Genomic DNA, 19,920 nt, shown 5'->3' on the forward strand with positions numbered 1-19,920 from the left:
CTGTAAACACAGACACAACATGATGCAGTACACCTGCCTCCTGTAAACACAGACACAACATGATGCAGTACACCTGCCTCCTGTAAACACAGACACAACATGATGCAGTACACCTGCCTCCTGTAAACACAGACACAACATGATGCAGTACACCTGCCTCCTGTAAACACAGACACAACATGATGCAGTACACCTGCCTCCTGTAAACACAGACACAACATGATGCAGAACACCTGCCTCCTGTAAACACAGACACAACATGATGCAGTACACCTGCCTCCTGTAAACACAGACACAACATGATGCAGTACACCTGCCTCCTGTAAACACAGACACAACATGATGCAGTACACCTGCCTCCTGTAAACACAGACACACCATGATGCAGTACACCTGCCTCCTGTAAACACAGACACAACATGATGCAGTACACCTGCCTCCTGTAAACACAGACACACCATGATGCAGTACACCTGCCTCCTGTAAACACAGACACAACATGATGCAGTACACCTGCCTCCTGTAAACACAGACACAACATGATGCAGTACACCTGCCTCCTGTAAACACAGACACAACATGATGCAGTACACCTGCCTCCTGTAAACACAGACACAACATGATGCAGTACACCTGCCTCCTGTAAACACAGACACACCATGATGCAGTACACCTGCCTCCTGTAAACACAGACACAACATGATGCAGTACACCTGCCTCCTGTAAACACAGACACAACATGATGCAGTACACCTGCCTCCTGTAAACACAGACACAACAAACCAATCCAAATATAGACCACCAGAGAGGCAGATCATAGTTATAAATATAGTTTAAAACACATATTTTTGCAAACGGAAACAACAACCAGATGTGAAGCCGCCTAACCCGTATTAGGACGTAGTACGGGTTACACCGTACACGGGTTACACCGGGTTAACCCGTACTAGAACGGGCTACATATCGTATCGTTTGACTTTGTATCGTATCGTTTTGCAATGGAATTAATAGATTTTCATCAACTAGGACCTTACCCGTTCTAACAGGAGATGATGTACAATGAGGGTAATGCAATATAATAGATCACTTTGATTGGGAGGGATTAGGATGATCTTGGGAAGTTGGGTTGAACTTGGGCACAAAATGAATGTTATTATATAAGATAGCTTGTCATAGATAGATGCCATGTTGTGGTCTGGAAACAGCGCATGACAGGCCATGTTGTGGTCTGGAAACAGCGCATGACAGGCCATGTTGTGGTCTGGAAACAGCGCATGACAGGCCATGTTGTGGTCTGGAAACAGCACATGACAGGCCATGTTGTGGTCTGGAAACAGCGCATGACAGGCCATGTTGTTGTCTGGAAACAGCGCATGACAGGCCATGTTGTGGTCTGGAAACAGCGCATGACAGGCCATGTTGTGGTCTGGAAACAGCACATGACAGGCCATGTTGTGGTCTGGAAACAGCGCATGACAGGCCATGTTGTTGTCTGGAAACAGCGCATGACAGGCCATGTTGTGGTCTGGAAACAGCACATGACAGGGCATGTTGTGGTCTGGAAACAGCACATGACAGGCCATGTTGTGGTCTGGAAACAGCACATGACAGGGCATGTGTTGGCGAAACGTTGTGGCTGCTAATTCCCCCGTCCCGTCCCGGGCTAAATGGGACTCGATAAAGCCTGTTGTATTTGTCTGGCATGGCGAAGGAGGTGGTGGAGGAGAGGAGTGTGTCACCCGCGTAGTACCCTAACCCTAACCCTAACCCTAACCCTGGCATGGCGAAGGAGGTGGTGGAGGAGAGGAGTGTGTCACCCACGTAGTACCCTAACCCTAACCCTAACCCTAACCCTGGCATGGCGAAGGAGGTGGTGGAGGAGAGGAGTGTGTCACCCGCGTAGTAAAATGTTATATGGAGTGACGTGCGAGCAGGTTAAACTTAGCAAATAACTTTGGAGAGGAGTGTCACCCGCGTGTAGTTAAAAGTTATGTCGAGTGACGTTCGAGCAGTTTAAACGTTGCAAATAACTTCGACATGGCTTTGTAGATTGCGGTGGTGGTAGAAAGAAGCAGGAGAGAAGTGCTAGGCGACCGTGCTGTTCCGAAATTCCGATGCTGCCTGTCTGCCACGCACCCCCCAGTAATGTTCCCCGTGTGGCTCTGTTGCGAGACGCTGTCTAATTCCAAAAGGGGAGGTGGCGTGTCGGAGCGGGGGGGTAAGGCAAGGGTAGTGTTGCACTGAAAACGGTGACCCATACATTAACCTGTGTCCCTCCCAACATGCATTTCACTTGTGACGCATGATCTGCTAGATGGCAGGTGCTAGGAGTTGTTTGTGTCGAAATTAGGTAAATTAAAATAGTGGAAGCAAATGGTTTGTGTCTTCAAGCAGTGCACATTGAGGCTGGTTTGTGCCTTTAACCCATTCTGGGCGGGAACCCCTATTGGTGTTTTAACTAAGGATTATGTTATACTTTAGCTATTGAAAAATAGCAGATCTACAAGCTTGTAGGTCTGCTATTTTTGAAAAATCGTAAAAATGCAGCACAAATCTTTGAATATATATTATTTCAGAGCCAACGTTTTTTTTATTTCGACGTCAGGCCTAAATGGGTTGAGCAGCCCACATGGAGGCTGGAGGACAGGGCTGTGGCGCCCCCTGGAGGACAGGGCTGTGGCGCTGGGTCCTAGAGGCTGTCCGCTGGGTCCTAGAGGCTGTCCGCTGGGTCCTAGAGGCTGTCCTGTGTGGCGCTGGGTTCCTGGAGGACAGGGCTGTGTGGCGCTGGGTCCTAGAGGCTGTCCGCTGGGTCCTAGAGGCTGTCCGCTGGGTCCTAGAGGCTGTCCTGTGTGGCGCTGGGTTCCTGGAGGACAGGGCTGTGTGGCGCTGGGTCCTAGAGGCTGTCCGCTGGGTCCTAGAGGCTGTCCGCTGGGTCCTAGAGGCTGTCCGCTGGGTCCTAGAGGCTGTCCGCTGGGTTCCTGGAGGACAGGGCTGTGTGGCGCTGGGTTCCTGGAGGACAGGGCTGTGGCGCTGGGTCCTAGAGGCTGTCCTGTGTGGCGCTGGGTCCTAGAGGCTGTCCGCTGGGTTCCTGGAGGACAGGGCTGTGTGGCGCTGGGTTCCTGGAGGACAGGGCTGTGGCGCTGGGTCCTAGAGGCTGTCCTGTGTGGCGCTGGGTCCTAGAGGCTGTCCGCTGGGTTCCTGGAGGACAGGGCTGTGTGGCGCTGGGTTCCTGGAGGACAGGGCTGTGGCGCTGGGTCCTAGAGGCTGTCCTGTGTGGCGCTGGGTCCTAGAGGCTGTCCGCTGGGTTCCTGGAGGACAGGGCTGTGTGGCGCTGGGTTCCTGGAGGACAGGGCTGTGGCGCTGGGTCCTAGAGGCTGTCCTGTGTGGCGCTGGGTTCCTGGAGGACAGGGCTGTGGCGCTGGGTCCTAGAGGCTGTCCTGTGTGGCGCTGGGTTCCTGGAGGACAGGGCTGTGTGGCGCTGGGTCCTAGAGGCTGTCCTGTGTGGCGCTGGGTTCCTGGAGGACAGGGCTGTGTGGCGCTGGGTCCTAGAGGCTGTCCGCTGGGTTCCTGGAGGACAGGGCTGTGGCGCTGGGTCCTAGAGGCTGTCCGCTGGGTTCCTGGAGGACAGGCCTGTGTGGCGCTGGGTTCCTAGAGGACAGGGCTGTGTGGCGCTGGGTTCCTGGAGGACAGGGCTGTGGCGCTGGGTCCTAGAGGCTGTCCTGTGTGGCGCTGGGTTCCTGGAGGACAGGGCTGTGGCGCTGGGTCCTAGAGGCTGTCCTGTGTGGCGCTGGGTTCCTGGAGGACAGGGCTGTGTGGCGCTGGGTCCTAGAGGCTGTCCTGTGTGGCGCTGGGTTCCTGGAGGACAGGGCTGTGTGGCGCTGGGTCCTAGAGGCTGTCCGCTGGGTTCCTGGAGGACAGGGCTGTGGCGCTGGGTCCTAGAGGCTGTCCGCTGGGTTCCTGGAGGACAGGGCTGTGTGGCGCTGGGTTCCTGGAGGACAGGGCTGTGTGGCGCTGGGTTCCTGGAGGACAGGGCTGTGGCGCTGGGTCCTAGAGGCTGTCCTGTGTGGCGCTGGGTTCCTGGAGGACAGGGCTGTGGCGCTGGGTCCTAGAGGCTGTCCTGTGTGGCGCTGGGTTCCTGGAGGACAGGGCTGTGTGGCGCTGGGTCCTAGAGGCTGTCCGCTGGGTTCCTGGAGGCTGGAGGACAGGGCTGTGGGGCGCTGGGTCCTAGAGGCTGTCCGCTGGGTCCTAGAGGCTGTCCGCTGGGTCCTAGAGGCTGTCCGCTGGGTTCCTAGAGGACAGGGCTGTGGCGCTGGGTCCTAGAGGCTGTCCGCTGGGTTCCTGGAGGACAGGGCTGTGTGGCGCTGGGTCCTAGAGGCTGTCCGCTGGGTTCCTGGAGGACAGGGCTGTGGCGCTGGGTCCTAGAGGCTGTCCGCTGGGTTCCTGGAGGACAGGGCTGTGTGGCGCTGGGTTCCTGGAGGACAGGGCTGTGTGGCGCTGGGTTCCTGGAGGACAGGGCTGTGTGGCGCTGGGTTCCTGGAGGACAGGGCTGTGTGGCGCTGGGTTCCTGGAGGACAGGGCTGTGTGGCGCTGGGTTCCTGGAGGCTGTCCTGGAGGACAGGGCTGTGTGGCGCTGGGTTCCTGGAGGCTGTCCGTGAGGCTGGAGGACAGGGCTGTGTGGCGCTGGGTTCCTGGAGGCTGTCCGCTGGGTCCTAGAGGCTGTCCGCTGGGTCCTAGAGGCTGTCCGCTGGGTTCCTAGAGGACAGGGCTGTGGCGCTGGGTCCTAGAGGCTGTCCGCTGGGTTCCTGGAGGACAGGGCTGTGTGGCGCTGGGTCCTAGAGGCTGTCCGCTGGGTTCCTGGAGGACAGGGCTGTGGCGCTGGGTCCTAGAGGCTGTCCGCTGGGTTCCTGGAGGACAGGGCTGTGTGGCGCTGGGTTCCTGGAGGACAGGGCTGTGTGGCGCTGGGTTCCTGGAGGACAGGGCTGTGGCGCTGGGTCCTAGAGGCTGTCCTGTGTGGCGCTGGGTTCCTGGAGGACAGGGCTGTGGCGCTGGGTCCTAGAGGCTGTCCTGTGTGGCGCTGGGTTCCTGGAGGACAGGGCTGTGTGGCGCTGGGTCCTAGAGGCTGTCCTGTGTGGCGCTGGGTTCCTGGAGGACAGGGCTGTGTGGCGCTGGGTCCTAGAGGCTGTCCGCTGGGTTCCTGGAGGCTGGAGGACAGGGCTGTGTGGCGCTGGGTCCTAGAGGCTGTCCGCTGGGTCCTAGAGGCTGTCCGCTGGGTCCTAGAGGCTGTCCGCTGGGTTCCTAGAGGACAGGGCTGTGGCGCTGGGTCCTAGAGGCTGTCCGCTGGGTTCCTGGAGGACAGGGCTGTGTGGCGCTGGGTCCTAGAGGCTGTCCGCTGGGTTCCTGGAGGACAGGGCTGTGGCGCTGGGTCCTAGAGGCTGTCCGCTGGGTTCCTGGAGGACAGGGCTGTGTGGCGCTGGGTTCCTGGAGGACAGGGCTGTGGCGCTGGGTCCTAGAGGCTGTCCTGTGTGGCGCTGGGTTCCTGGAGGACAGGGCTGTGGCGCTGGGTCCTAGAGGCTGTCCTGTGTGGCGCTGGGTTCCTGGAGGACAGGGCTGTGTGGCGCTGGGTCCTAGAGGCTGTCCTGTGTGGCGCTGGGTTCCTGGAGGACAGGGCTGTGTGGCGCTGGGTCCTAGAGGCTGTCCGCTGGGTTCCTGGAGGCTGGAGGACAGGGCTGTGTGGCGCTGGGTCCTAGAGGCTGTCCGCTGGGTTCCTGGAGGACAGGGCTGTGTGGCGCTGGGTCCTAGAGGCTGTCCTGTGTGGCGCTGGGTCCTACAGGCTGTCCGCTGGGTTCCTGGAGGACAGGGCTGTGTGGCGCTGGGTTCCTGGAGGACAGGGCTGTGTGGCGCTGGGTTCCTGGAGGACAGGGCTGTGTGGCGCTGGGTTCCTGGAGGACAGGGCTGTGTGGCGCTGGGTCCTAGAGGCTGTCCGCTGGGTTCCTGGAGGCTGGAGGACAGGGCTGTGTGGCGCTGGGTCCTAGAGGCTGTCCGCTGGGTCCTAGAGGCTGTCCGCTGGGTCCTAGAGGCTGTCCGCTGGGTTCCTAGAGGACAGGGCTGTGGCGCTGGGTCCTAGAGGCTGTCCGCTGGGTTCCTGGAGGACAGGGCTGTGTGGCGCTGGGTCCTAGAGGCTGTCCGCTGGGTTCCTGGAGGACAGGGCTGTGGCGCTGGGTCCTAGAGGCTGTCCGCTGGGTTCCTGGAGGACAGGGCTGTGTGGCGCTGGGTTCCTGGAGGACAGGGCTGTGGCGCTGGGTCCTAGAGGCTGTCCTGTGTGGCGCTGGGTTCCTGGAGGACAGGGCTGTGGCGCTGGGTCCTAGAGGCTGTCCTGTGTGGCGCTGGGTTCCTGGAGGACAGGGCTGTGTGGCGCTGGGTCCTAGAGGCTGTCCTGTGTGGCGCTGGGTTCCTGGAGGACAGGGCTGTGTGGCGCTGGGTCCTAGAGGCTGTCCGCTGGGTTCCTGGAGGCTGGAGGACAGGGCTGTGTGGCGCTGGGTCCTAGAGGCTGTCCGCTGGGTTCCTGGAGGACAGGGCTGTGTGGCGCTGGGTCCTAGAGGCTGTCCTGTGTGGCGCTGGGTCCTACAGGCTGTCCGCTGGGTTCCTGGAGGACAGGGCTGTGTGGCGCTGGGTTCCTGGAGGACAGGGCTGTGTGGCGCTGGGTTCCTGGAGGACAGGGCTGTGTGGCGCTGGGTTCCTGGAGGACAGGGCTGTGTGGCGCTGGGTTCCTGGAGGACAGGGCTGTGTGGCGCTGGGTTCCTGGAGGACAGGGCTGTGTGGCGCTGGGTTCCTGGAGGACAGGGCTGTGTGGCGCTGGGTTCCTGGAGGCTGGAGGACAGGGCTGTGTGGCACTGGGTTCCTGGAGGACAGGACTGTGTGGCGCTGGGTTCCTGGAGGACAGGGCTGTGTGGCGCTGGGTTCCTGGAGGACAGGGCTGTGTGGCGCTGGGTTCCTGGAGGACAGGGCTGTGTGGCGCTGGGTTCCTGGAGGCTGTCCGTGAGGCTGGAGGACAGGGCTGTGTGGCGCTGGGTTCCTGGAGGCTGGAGGACAGGGCTGTGTGGCGCTGGGTTCCTGGAGGACAGGGCTGTGTGGCGCTGGGTTCCTGGAGGACAGGGCTGTGTGGGGCTGGGTTCCTGGAGGCTGTCCTGGAGGACAGGGCTGTGTGGCGCTGGGTTCCTGGAGGCTGTCCGTGAGGCTGGAGGACAGGGCTGTGTGGCGCTGGGTTCCTGGAGGCTGGAGGACAGGGCTGTGTGGCGCTGGGTTCCTGGAGGACAGGGCTGTGTGGCGCTGGGTTCCTGGAGGACAGGGCTGTGTGGCGCTGGGTTCCTGGAGGCTGGAGGAAAGGGCGGTGTGGCGCTGGGTTCCTGGAGGCTGTCCGTGCTCCGTGAGGCTGGAGGACAGGGCTGTGTGGCGCTGGGTTCCTGGAGGACAGGGCTGTGTGGCGCTGGGTTCCTGGAGGACAGGGTTGTGTGGCGCTGGGTTCCTGGAGGGCAGGGCTGTGTGGCGCTGGAGGACAGGGCTGTGTGGCGCTGGGTTCCTGGAGGACAGGGCTGTGTGGCGCTGGGTTCCTGGAGGACAGGGCTGTGTGGCGCTGGGTTCCTGGAGGACAGGGCTGTGTGGCGCTGGGTTCCTGGAGGACAGGGCTGTTTGGCGCTGGGTTCCTGGAGGACAGGGCTGTGTGGCGCTGGGTTCCTGGAGGACAGGGCTGTGTGGCGTTGGGTTCCTGGAGGCTGTCCTGGAGGACAGGGCTGTGTGGCGCTGGGTTCCTGGAGGCTGTCCGTGAGGCTGGAGGACAGGGCTGTGTGGCGCTGGGTTCCTGGAGGCTGGAGGACAGGGCTGTGTGGCGCTGGGTTCCTGGAGGACAGGGCTGTGTGGCGCTGGGTTCCTGGAGGACAGGGCTGTGTGGCGCTGGGTTCCTGGAGGACAGGGCTGTGTGGCGCTGGGTTCCTGGAGGACAGGGCTGTGTGGCGCTGGGTTCCTGGAGGCTGTCCTGGAGGACAGGGCTGTGTGGCGCTGGGTTCCTGGAGGCTGTCCGTGAGGCTGGAGGACAGGGCTGTGTGGCGCTGGGTTCCTGGAGGCTGGAGGACAGGGCTGTGTGGCGCTGGGTTCCTGGAGGACAGGGCTGTGTGGCGCTGGGTTCCTGGAGGACAGGGCTGTGTGGCGCTGGGTTCCTGGATGACAGGGCTGTGTGGCGCTGGGTTCCTGGAGGCTGGAGGACAGGGCTGTGTGGCGCTGGGTTCCTGGAGGCTGTCCGTGCTCCGTGAAGCTGGAGGACAGGGCTGTGTGGCGCTGGGTTCCTGGAGGCTGTCCGTGCTCCGTGAGGCTGGAGGACAGGGCTGTGTGGCGCTGGGTTCCTGGAGGACAGGGCTGTGTGGCGCTGGGTTCCTGGAGGCTGTCCGTGCTCCGTGAGGCTGGAGGACAGGGCTGTGTGGCGCTGGGTTCCTGGAGGACAGGGCTGTGTGGCGCTGGGTTCCTGGAGGACAGGGCTGTGTGGCGCTGGGTTCCTGGAGGACAGGGCTGTGTGGCGCTGGGTTCCTGGAGGCTGTCCGTGCTCCTGGAGGACAGGGCTGTGTGGCGCTGGGTTCCTGGAGGCTGTCCGTGCTCCTGGAGGACAGGGCTGTGTGGCGCTGGGTTCCTGGAGGACAGGGCTGTGTGGCGCTAGGTTCCTGGAGGACAGGGCTGTGTGGCGCTGGGTTCCTGGAGGCTGTCCGTGCTCCTAACCCCTAACCCCTGGAGGACAGGGCTGTGTGGCGCTGGGTTCCTGGAGGACAGGGCTGTGTGGCGCTGGGTTCCTGGAGGCTGTCCGTGCTCCTGGAGGACAGGGCTGTGTGGCGCTGGGTTCCTGGAGGCTGTCCGTGCTCCTGGAGGACAGGGCTGTGTGGCGCTGGGTTCCTGGAGGACAGGGCTGTGTGGCGCTGGGTTCCTGGAGGACAGGGCTGTGTGGCGCTGGGTTCCTGGAGGCTGTCCGTGCTCCTAACCCCTAACCCCTGGAGGACAGGGCTGTGTGGCGCTGGGTTCCTGGAGGACAGGGCTGTGTGGCGCTGGGTTCCTGGAGGACAGGGCTGTGTGGCGCTGGGTTCCTGGAGGACAGGGCTGTGTGGCGCTGGGTTCCTGGAGGACAGGGCTGTGTGGCGCTGGGTTCCTGGAGGACAGGGCTGTGTGGCGCTGGGTTCCTGGAGGACAGGGCTGTGTGGCGCTGGGTTCCTGGAGGACAGGGCTGTGTGGCGATGGGTTCCTGGAGGCTGGAGGACAGGGCTGTGTGGCGCTGGGTTCCTGGAGGCTGGAGGACAGGGCTGTGTGGCGCTGGGTTCCTGGAGGACAGGGCTGTGTGGCGCTGGGTTCCTGGAGGACAGGGCTGTGTGGCGCTGGGTTCCTGGAGGCTGTCCGTGCTCCGTGAGGCTGGAGGACAGGGCTGTGTGGTGCTGGGTTCCTGGAGGCTGTCCGTGCTCCTGGAGGACAGGGCTGTGTGGCGCTGGGTTCCTGGAGGCTGTCCGTGGAGGACAGGGCTGTGTGGCGCTGGGTTCCTGGAGGACAGGGCTGTGTGGCGCTGGGTTCCTGGAGGCTGGAGGACAGGGCTGTGTGGCGCTGGGTTCCTGGAGGACAGGGCTGTGTGGCGCTGGGTTCCTGGAGGCTGGAGGACAGGGCTGTGTGGCGCTGGGTTCCTGGAGGCTGGAGGACAGGGCTGTGTGGCGCTGGGTTCCTGGAGGCTGGAGGACAGGGCTGTGTGGCGCTGGGTTCCTGGAGGCTGGAGGACAGGGCTGTGTGGCGCTGGGTTCCTGGAGGACAGGGCTGTGTGGCGCTGGGTTCCTGGAGGACAGGGCTGTGTGGCGCTGGGTTCCTGGAGGCTGTCCGTGCTCCGTGAGGCTGGAGGACAGGGCTGTGTGGCGCTGGGTTCCTGGAGGCTGTCCGTGCTCCTGGAGGACAGGGCTGTGTGGCGCTGGGTTCCTGGAGGCTGTCCGTGGAGGACAGGGCTGTGTGGTGCTGGGTTCCTGGAGGACAGGGCTGTGTGGCGCTGGGTTCCTGGAGGACAGGGCTGTGTGGCGCTGGGTTCCTGGAGGACAGGGCTGTGTGGCGCTGGGTTCCTGGAGGCTGTCCGTGGAGGACAGGGCTGTGTGGCGCTGGGTTCCTGGAGGCTGTCCGTGCTCCGTGCCGTTGTGAGACAGGGCTGTGTGGCGCTGGGTTCCTGGAGGCTGTCCGTGCTCCGTGCCGTTGTGAGACAGGGCTGTGTGGCGCTGGGTTCCTGGAGGCTGTCCGTGCTCCGTGCCGTTGTGAGACAGCCCGAAGCGAGAGGCATGTTGAAGTCAGAAATGAAGACAGAAGTATATCCATCTGGTCAAAACCACGGAGAGCTCCCTAGATGACGCGCGGCAAGCCTTTCTTTCTGATCGCTAAACAGGGAAGTGAACGGCAGCGCGCATGCGCGAAAAGGAAGGAGTACATTGCAGAAGGAGAGGCCAACCCCCAAAAATATATATATATTTTCTCCGTTTGATATCAATGATATCTGTCTTGTATGCAGTACTGCAGCTCCAGATCCTTGATGTTTATTAGTAGTATTATATGTTGTTGTGTTCGGGGTTAGGGATGTACCAGGGGGGCCTAACTTCGTTTCCAGGTGCGCATTTTTGCGCGCGCGCAAAAATGCGCGTGCATGTGCCTCGTGCACGCGCGTTTTCGCGCATTTTCACACGGAAAAGTGGCTTTTACTTTCCCTCTCCACATGCAAGTTATATGAACAAACTGACAAAATGCATCATAAAAAGGCATAGGCCTATTTAGGCTACACATTACATTGGCAAGGCGCCGATATCAAAACAAAACATATAAATTATAGCCCTATTATACAACAGACGAGCTGACAGCGCAGTTGGGCTCGGCGACCCCGGTGTTGTATCGTCATCATTCATCATAGATCCCTCCCCGTCAGAATCTAATATCTAACATTAAATTGCAGCAGCATTCAGCAGTTCAGTTGGCACGGCGGCCATAGTAATTAGTAAATACTATATTATTTCTCACTGCAATAGTGACTATTAGAGAAATAATATAGTTAAATTGTAAATGCTTTACCTTAAACCCCAAATGTGCTCTTGCGCTCCGGGGTGGTTAATTCCCTCATCATGGCATTTACTGTATATCCAACGTGAGTTACGTGTCCAGAATGTCATTATGTAGGCTACGTGAGATGGACACTGCTGCTTGTGCTGCTGCTGCTGTTGTTGTTTTTATTATTGTCCTCCTTCTCCGACGACAACGGACTCAACTCAACGTTAGCACTCGTTCCCTGCTGAACACTGCTGCTCATGGTGCTCATGAAGGCCAAGGGTTCATGAACTAGACTTGATTTGGGCTTGGACCCACCAAATAAATCACTCATTCTCTTCTGAGCCATGTTGACAACAACAACACACACATTCAGGCTGACCGGAGAAATTCAAATCTGTGCGCCCCGTGCGTATAGGTAACCGGAAATAGCGTCAGCAGCAGAGCAGTAGCCTCGGAAACCCAGACGTTTTTATTTCCAGGGAGAAAAAGCAGAGCAGAGACGATGATAAAAAAAGAAAACCCAAAAAAGTCACACAAATGTAGTCTAAGAATACTATTTATTTTATCCTCCAACCAGTCCACTTTTTATTTATATAAATAATAACGTGACATTATATATTTTTTTAAAATTTCTTTTTTTTTGGTAGGCTACTGCACATTCATGTCATGAATAATAATTTAAGAAATCATAGCAGATTATATGAGTTAAAAAAAAGGATCTCAATTCCACAGCTGTGGAAAAAACTTCCAGCTGTAGTACAGTCATGGCCGGCCTGTAGATGGCCACCAAAAAAAAGAAAAAGCTTATTCTGGTATTTCACACAGGTGTTGCCAAATAACTAATTATCAGATGCGGATGCGCATATGACATATCTAGGTCATATCAATTTAATCAGCAGAGCAGTGCTGCTTCTCTCTCTGAGTCTGCACACACTGACTGACCAGCTAAAATGTATGCCTACTTTAAAACATAATATGACAAACCTTGGATTAATTCTTCTTAAAACTAGCAGCAAGCACAAAGTAAGTGATTCACACAGGTGGGCAAGCCGGGCATTATTGGATGCAATGCGCGAATTAGTAGCCTATTTATTTTTTAACACGCAGTATCCCTCTCTCTCTCTCCGCGCGTGCCGCGCTCACACACACATAGACAAACACCCTCTCCTCCTCTCTCTCTCTCTCTCTCTCTCTCTCTCTCTCTCGCTGTCGCGCACCGTGCGCTTTGAGCGTGGCGGCGGCCGGGGGGGGGGGGGGGGGTGATAAATAGTGGTGTCGCAATTTAATCTGGTGTCGCAGCTGCGACGTTTGCTCCATGGCTCAGGCGCGCCTGGGATGTACACTAGTAGTATTAGTAGTATGTTGTTGTGTTCAGGGTTAGGGATGTACACTAGTAGTATTAGTAGTATTATATGTTGTTGTGTTCGGGGTTAGGGATGTACACTAGTAGTATTAGTAGTATTATATGTTGTTGTGTTCAGGGTTAGGGATGTACACTAGTAGTATTAGTAGTATTATATGTTGTTGTGTTCGGGGTTAGGGATGTACACTAGTAGTATTAGTAGTATTATATGTTGTTGTGTTCGGGGTTAGGGATGTACACTAGTAGTATTAGTAGTATTATAAAATTAGTACCTGTCTTGTATGCAGTACTGCAGGTCCAGATCGTTGATGACAAACGGATTCCGGAGTTTCTCATAGGCCACTGCTTTGTCCAGCGGAAAACCTGGACCGGAATACACATAACAATACTACCTTAATACATAATAAAACCTGGACCGGAATACACATAACAATACTACCTTAATACATAATAAAACCTGGACCGGAATACACATAACAATACTACCTTAACACATTAAAACTAATAATAACAACATAACAACAAATAAATAATGAGATGTGTTAATAGGAGACTCCACACAGTCGTAGGGTCATTTTTTACCTTGTCATGACAAGGTAAAAAATGACCAGTCACAGAGAGGCCAGTCGTAAGGTCATTATTTTTACCTTTAGAGTGGAAGGACACCAGACAGTCACAGAGAGGCCAGTCGCTGACAGCGTGGTTGAGGATAACGTCCTCGTCGATGGTCAGGACGGTGATGTATTTGAACATGGACAGTCTCTCCAGGATCTCCGTCATGGGTTTGGACTTGGACTTCTTGGACATGGAGCAGATCCCCACCACGATCTGCCTCTCTGGAGGAGGCTGAACACAAAGACTAACTAGAACTGCACTCTGTCGAGTGCCTACTTGCTTGTTGCACACAAGTAGGCCATAAATGGCCTACTAGTGCGCAAGCAGAGCGTGCAAGTACTGTAGACCGCTACAAACTTTCAAATCTCAACCTCTCGGTGAAGGAACGTTTGCAATATTGAATTATTAGGTTTAGCTATTTGCTATGTACCTTGCTTTTGGAGGAGAAAAAGTAGTATTTTGAAGTATGGTAATGATTACTTATGCCTGTTATGGCAGTGGTGTCAGATTACATACATGTATACATAGGGGCATTACCTTTAGTCCACCCGACACTGAAACATGTCATCGTTACGTCACCATCGATAACCAATTATACCCAGGCATTGGTATATATATTCATCACGTCATATGCTCATATGTCCATATATGTGTATATGTCTATATGTATGTATATGTAGTTTCTGAGTGGTATAGTGGTATAATGTGATTAGCTGGGTGGTTTGATGCGTATGTACTTGACACTGAAACATATCATCATTACGTCACCATCGTCAACCAATTATACCCTGGCGTTGGTACATAATCTTCATCACGGTTCACGGAAAGCATACCTGCATGTCAGCTTCCGTATGTCCGTATGACATCATATCACGTGCATTCTAAGAGACATTGGTACATATCTTCATCACGTCATGGGACATATGCTTCGTAGGATGACGGAAAACATACCTGCACGGTCAGCTAGGGGCCAGCATAACATGTGCTGGCCCCGAACACGCGCATCGTAGCACCTGACTGATAACATTACTTGCACACTCTGCTTGCGCAAGTAATTAACTAACGATCTGCCTCTCTGGAGGAGGCTGAACACAAAGACTAACTAACTAACTAACTAACTAACTAACTAATTAACTAACTAAGCAGATGCCCACCACGATCTGCCTCTCTGGAGGAGGCTGAACATAAGGACTACTTAACTAACTAATTAACTAACTAACTAATAAACTAACGATCTGCCTCTCTGGAGGAGGCTGCAACAATTTACAATGTAGTCATTTATCAGATGCTCTTAATCCAGAGTGATTTAATGTAAACAAGAACAACACACGAAGAATCATAGCCGTCTCACCCGAGATGTCTGGGGGTTGGTACAGATATCTCTATAGGTAGAGGGTTGGTGCAGATATCTCTATAGGTAGAGGGTTGGTACAGATATCTCTATAGGTAGAGGGTTGGTACAGATATCTCTATAGGTAGAGGGTTGGTACAGATATCTCTATAGGTAGAGGGTTGGTACAGATATCTCTATAGGTAGAGGGTTGGTACAGATATCTCTATAGGTAGAGGGTTGGTACAGATATCTCTATAGGTAGAGGGTTGGTACAGATATGTCTATAGGTAGAGGGTTGGTACAGATATCTCTATAGGTAGAGGGTTGGTACAGATATCTCTATAGGTAGAGGGTTGGTACAGATATCTCTATAGGTAGAGGGTTGGTACAGATATCTCTATAGGTAGAGGGTTGGTACAGATATCTCTATAGGTAGAGGGTTGGTACAGATATCTCTATAGGTAGAGGGTTGGTACAGATATCTCTATAGGTAGAGGGTTGGTACAGATATCTCTATAGGTAGAGGGTTGGTACAGATATGTCTATAGGTAGAGGGTTGGTACAGATATCTCTATAGGTAGAGGGTTGGTACAGATATCTCTATAGGTAGAGGGTTGGTACAGATATCTCTATAGGTAGAGGGTTGGTACAGATATCTCTATAGGTAGAGGGTTGGTACAGATATCTCTATAGGTAGAGGGTTGGTACAGATATCTCTATAGGTAGAGGGTTGGTACAGATATCTCTATAGGTAGAGGGTTGGTACAGATATCTCTATAGGTAGAGGGTTGGTACAGATATCTCTATAGGTAGAGGGTTGGTACAGATATCTCTATAGGTAGAGGGTTGGTACAGATATCTCTATAGGTAGAGGGTTGGTACAGATATCTCTATAGGTAGAGGGTTGGTACAGATATCTCTATAGGTAGAGGGTTGGTACAGATATCTCTATAGGTAGAGGGTTGGTACAGATATCTCTATAGGTAGAGGGTTGGTACAGATAGTGATAATGAATGATGAGCTACTCACAGAGTCATCGTACATCTGCTCATCCTCCTCTTCCTCGTAAACACAGTCGTATCCCAGTGGGATCCTCCCCCCCGGCTCAACTGGCTCCTCCCCCTCCAGTGGGCTCCTCCCCCCCGGCTCCACTAGCTCCTCCCCCTCAGCCTCGTCGCTGCCCACAAAGAAGCGGGGGTGCTCGTTGCTCCCCCCGGACATGACTCGGTAGGTAGCTCCCCCTAGTGGTCGGGTTAGCACCTGTAGTATCGTGAGGAACCACATTACATATTCATAAAGTTATGAAATCACATTACATATTCATAAAGTTATGAAATCACATTACATATTCATAAAGTTATGAAATCACATTACATATTCATAACGTTTCCCTGGAACAACATTTTTTGACATTGGCTTTCGTGGTACATATACATTTCTGGGTGTCCTTGACATGAAATAGAGAACCACTGATATTAATAATCAAATCACACCTGTGTGAAGTGAGGGGCGCTAATATATTAAAGTCTTGATTAGGTGATGTAATGGTGATGTAAAAAAAAAAATTCTCTTTACTTACTGTTAATGGCGTTTAATGTGTGTTTAGGGACAAGTTGGCGTAAATGTTCCCTTCATTGTCTAACGGTGTTTTAAAACAAACGTTGATCTAAAAGAAAACATTAAACCTGTATATAGGAGGGGCTAGGGTAGGGGCTGGGGAGGGGCTAGGGGAGGGGCTAATATAGAAACATGTTCTTAAAACTGTCATGATTTAGAAGACATTTGTAGAATCAGTTCTCAGGTCTAACTGGGTTAACTGTTGAAACACACCTCATGTTTAGAATGAGATCTGCTGCCCCCTGCTGGCCGGGGAAGGGAGCTGCATTCACTGTCCTCCTGCTTGTCTTCCTCTTAAAGGGCCGGCGCGCCTGATGTCCATCTTCCCCCTAGCAACCTGAGACGAGAATGTAAAGGGACAGTGAGGAGCCCCCACCGGGAGGACGTACTGTTGTATCTACACTGACTCACCTGCCAGTGAGGAGCCCCCACCGGGAGGACATAGTGTTGTATCCTATACTGACTCACCTGCCAGTGAGGAGCCCCCACCGGGAGGACGTACTGTTGTATCCTATACTGACCCACCTGCCAGTGAGGAGCCCCCACCGGGAGGACGTACAGTTGTATCCTACTGACTCACCTGCCAGTGAGGAGCCCCCACTGGGAGGACATACTGTTGTATCCTAGACTGACTCACCTGCCAGTGAGGAGCCCCCACCTGGAGGACGTACTGTTGTATCCTATACTGACTCACCTGCCAGTGAGGAGCCCCCACTGGGAGGACATGGTGTTGTATCCTACTGACTCACCTGCCAGTGAGGAGCCCCCACCGTATATACTTTATGTTTACCACCAACTGTATATACTTTATGTTTACACAATGCTGTACCTCCTCCAACTGTATATACTTTATACTTTATGTTTACACAATGCTGTACCTCCAACTGTATATACTTTATGTTTACACAATACGGTACCTTTATTGTTTCATCTTGTGTACAGGTACATCTTCAGACAATGCAGCAGCATACTATAGATAACATGATAATGATAAAAACAACATATGAACAACATAAGAACATATGCATTTCATGTCTTACCTCTATGTCTGTCTGTCTGTCTGCCTGTCTGCCTGTCTGTCTGTCTGCCTGTCTGCCTGCCTGCCTGTCTGTCTTTCTGTCTGCTCAGAGAGCAGAGTATGCTGTGTGTGTGTGTGTGTGTTGTTGTTAGCATCAGGCTAACAAGCAGCAGCCTTGGATCTCCGTCAGTCTTCAGAGAGAGAGACAGTTGTTATAATAATAATAAAATAATGTTTTCTGAGTTTTCTGTCTGTTAACTTCATTCAGGACGACCTTTCTTTTATTTTTTGTTAAGTAAAGGCTGGGAACGAGGCTACGTTACAGCAGTGGTGGAAACACGGACCTTTTTCTACGTTGCTCACCAGTTCTCACCAGTGTTGCCAGATTTTGCGACAGAAATAAGCAACCAGGTTTATGAAAACAAGCTCCATGAAAACAACGCAACGTGCTGTGAGCTTGTAGATCTGCTATTCTCCCCCCTGGGATACTGTGAGCTTGTAGATCCGCTAATCTCCCCCCTGGGATGCTGTGAGCTTGTAGATCTGCTAACAGCACACAACATTTTCAGAAACAAACCTCAACCCGCATATATATACAAGATATAATACTTCAGTGGAAAACAATCATAGTCGCTCATAATAAGCAGACCTGGCAACACTGGTGTTTATCACGGAACGGAACTGTTGTTACACCAGTGGTGGAAACACGGAAGGAATTTGTAGGGGACACTTCCGGTTTCAAAATAAAACTCCACTGCCTCAAAGGAAGTTGCACGTTCTACTTTCCACTTCTGAATAATAATAATAATAATAATAATAATAATAATAATAATAATAATAATAATAATAATAATAATAATCATAATCATAATCATAATCATAATAATCATAATAATCTAACCGTTAACAATGAAGTGTAGAGATAAAGGCTTACCCCTTATTTATCCCTAATTATTTGCCATTTTTTACTATTTTGAATAAACCTTTAAAAATAGTTCAAATAGCCGATCTACAAGCTCACAACGTGTTCGATGTAGATCGGATAGTTAAACTATTTATTATTATTATATATTTTTTGTTTCTTCAAAATAGTAATAAATGGCTGAATGATTGTTATATTAATTTATAATCCTATAGGAATAAATAAATTAATGAATGAGTACACGTGCTATATTTATTTATAATATAAAACCAAAAGATCATTTTAAATGATATTTTATTACATTATTCGTTCTGCTAAAGAAAACATATTGGCAGTGTGTTTAGTATTTATTGTATTAACTATTAACTAGTCGTTCTATTAGACTTAGATAGCATTGTATACAGACTTATAGCATGTTACGTAATTTCATTGTAAGTTGTCATATCACTTTATAGTAGGCAGCTTATATTTATAGTTTGATTCTAGCCTGGATCCAGCCCAAAGACCCCGCCCACTCTCTGAGTGCTACAGTCTGATAATCAGGCTAGCATGATTCATGATAACTAGGCTACTTGTTATATGTGATGTACGCCATGCTTTTTGTTCTTGCTTAATGTAAATCGCTCTGATAAAAGCGTCTGATAAATGTCTGATAAATGCCTAAATTGTAAATTGCAATAAACTAGTTCCAGATTATTTTAAATTATATTATATATTATATATATATTATATATTTTATTACATTATTCGTTCTGCTTTATAAAGAAAACCAACATATTGGCAGATTGTAGTAGACATCTGAAACGCATGAGGCTGTCATTACTCTGAGTAACCACTAGAGGGAAGTGTTGGCCTAAAAGTGACAATGTCATTAACAGTTTGTAGAAAGAGCACAGTTCAGCACAAGCTCTGCTAAGAGGATAAAACCCAGAAAATAATTATTAAAGACTTGTTTACATTGAGGTCCATTTGCATCAGAACATTTAATGACAATAATAGTAATAATAATATAGCTGCAAGCAGCGATAAAGCGGGACCAAGATAGAAGAAGAACAATGCGCAATAAGAACAACATGCACAAATGAGACTGACGAACTGAGTTGTCGGTACCAGGATTTGAACTCACAACCTTGTGGACCGAAGGCGGGAGCTCTACTGACTGACCTACACAGAGACAATCAGTGACTATATTGTAAACAGTAAAACCATTCAGTTAAAGTGTGTGTGTGTGTGTGTGTGTGTGTGTGTGTGTGTGTGTGTGTGTGTGTGTGTGTGTGTGTGTGTGTGTGTGTGTGTGTGTGTGTGTGTGTGTGTGTGTGTGTGTGTGTGTGTGTGCGTGCGTGCGTGCGTGCGTGCGTGCGTGCGTGCGTGAACTTTGGACCTATACGGACAAATAATCGTAGGACATTTTTGTTAAGTGAAAAAAAAGTTTTTATGAGCCAATGAAAATTGCTGTTTTGTGAAACTTCTTCTTCTGCCCCTAATACCTACATGAAGCGTCATTTGCTTATGCCACTTTACAGTATAGTAGAGGGTCATGCCAAATAGGCCTGTAACCAGTCTTACTCCAATTGGTCAAAGGGGGGCGCTATGGCAATTATTTGAAAATGAAACCTTTGAACAGTCATAACTCATGCCTCGTTTGGCCAAAATGCATGGCACTTGTTTCCATATGTTCCTTGACTCATGGGGAACACATCTGTCACTTTGAAAAGTAAGCTCCGCTTAGGGGCAAAAGAAGAAGTTTCTCAAAACAGCAATTTTCATTGGTTCATAAAAACTGAAAAAAATGTGCTACGATTATTTGTCCGTATAGGTCCAAAGTTCACGTGTAGAAGTTTTCGTGCATTTTCAGCAAAGATTCTGGGAGTTACATTTGAACTGTTTTTCATATAATTCAAAATGGCGGGTGATCTAAAGGTCAGAGGTCAAAAGTCAGATCAAAGTGTCAGAGGTCAAAAGTCAGA

General features: G+C 52.3%; 1 protein-coding gene across 1 annotated transcript in view; it reads right to left on the reverse strand.

The window, feature by feature from the left end:
• The window catches only part of LOC306940272 (inositol hexakisphosphate and diphosphoinositol-pentakisphosphate kinase 2-like), a gene marked incomplete at its 3' end in the record, with an annotated part of 86,720 nt that extends 71,207 nt beyond the window's left edge, over positions 1–15,513 (reverse strand). Inside the window, exons 1-3 of the mRNA XM_079525294.1 lie at positions 15,426–15,513; positions 13,096–13,294; positions 12,721–12,811 (exon numbers count right to left, since the gene is read on the reverse strand). Of these exons, the coding sequence (XP_079381420.1) occupies positions 12,721–12,811; positions 13,096–13,294; positions 15,426–15,440 (305 nt within the window). The 5' untranslated portion in view covers positions 15,441–15,513. The remainder of the gene's footprint in view (positions 1–12,720; positions 12,812–13,095; positions 13,295–15,425) is intronic.
• Between the last annotated feature and the right edge of the window lie 4,407 nt (positions 15,514–19,920).

This window comes from Electrona antarctica (assembly GCF_951216825.1).
Source record: "Electrona antarctica genome assembly, chromosome: 16".
Lineage (NCBI taxonomy): Eukaryota > Metazoa > Chordata > Actinopteri > Myctophiformes > Myctophidae > Electrona > Electrona antarctica.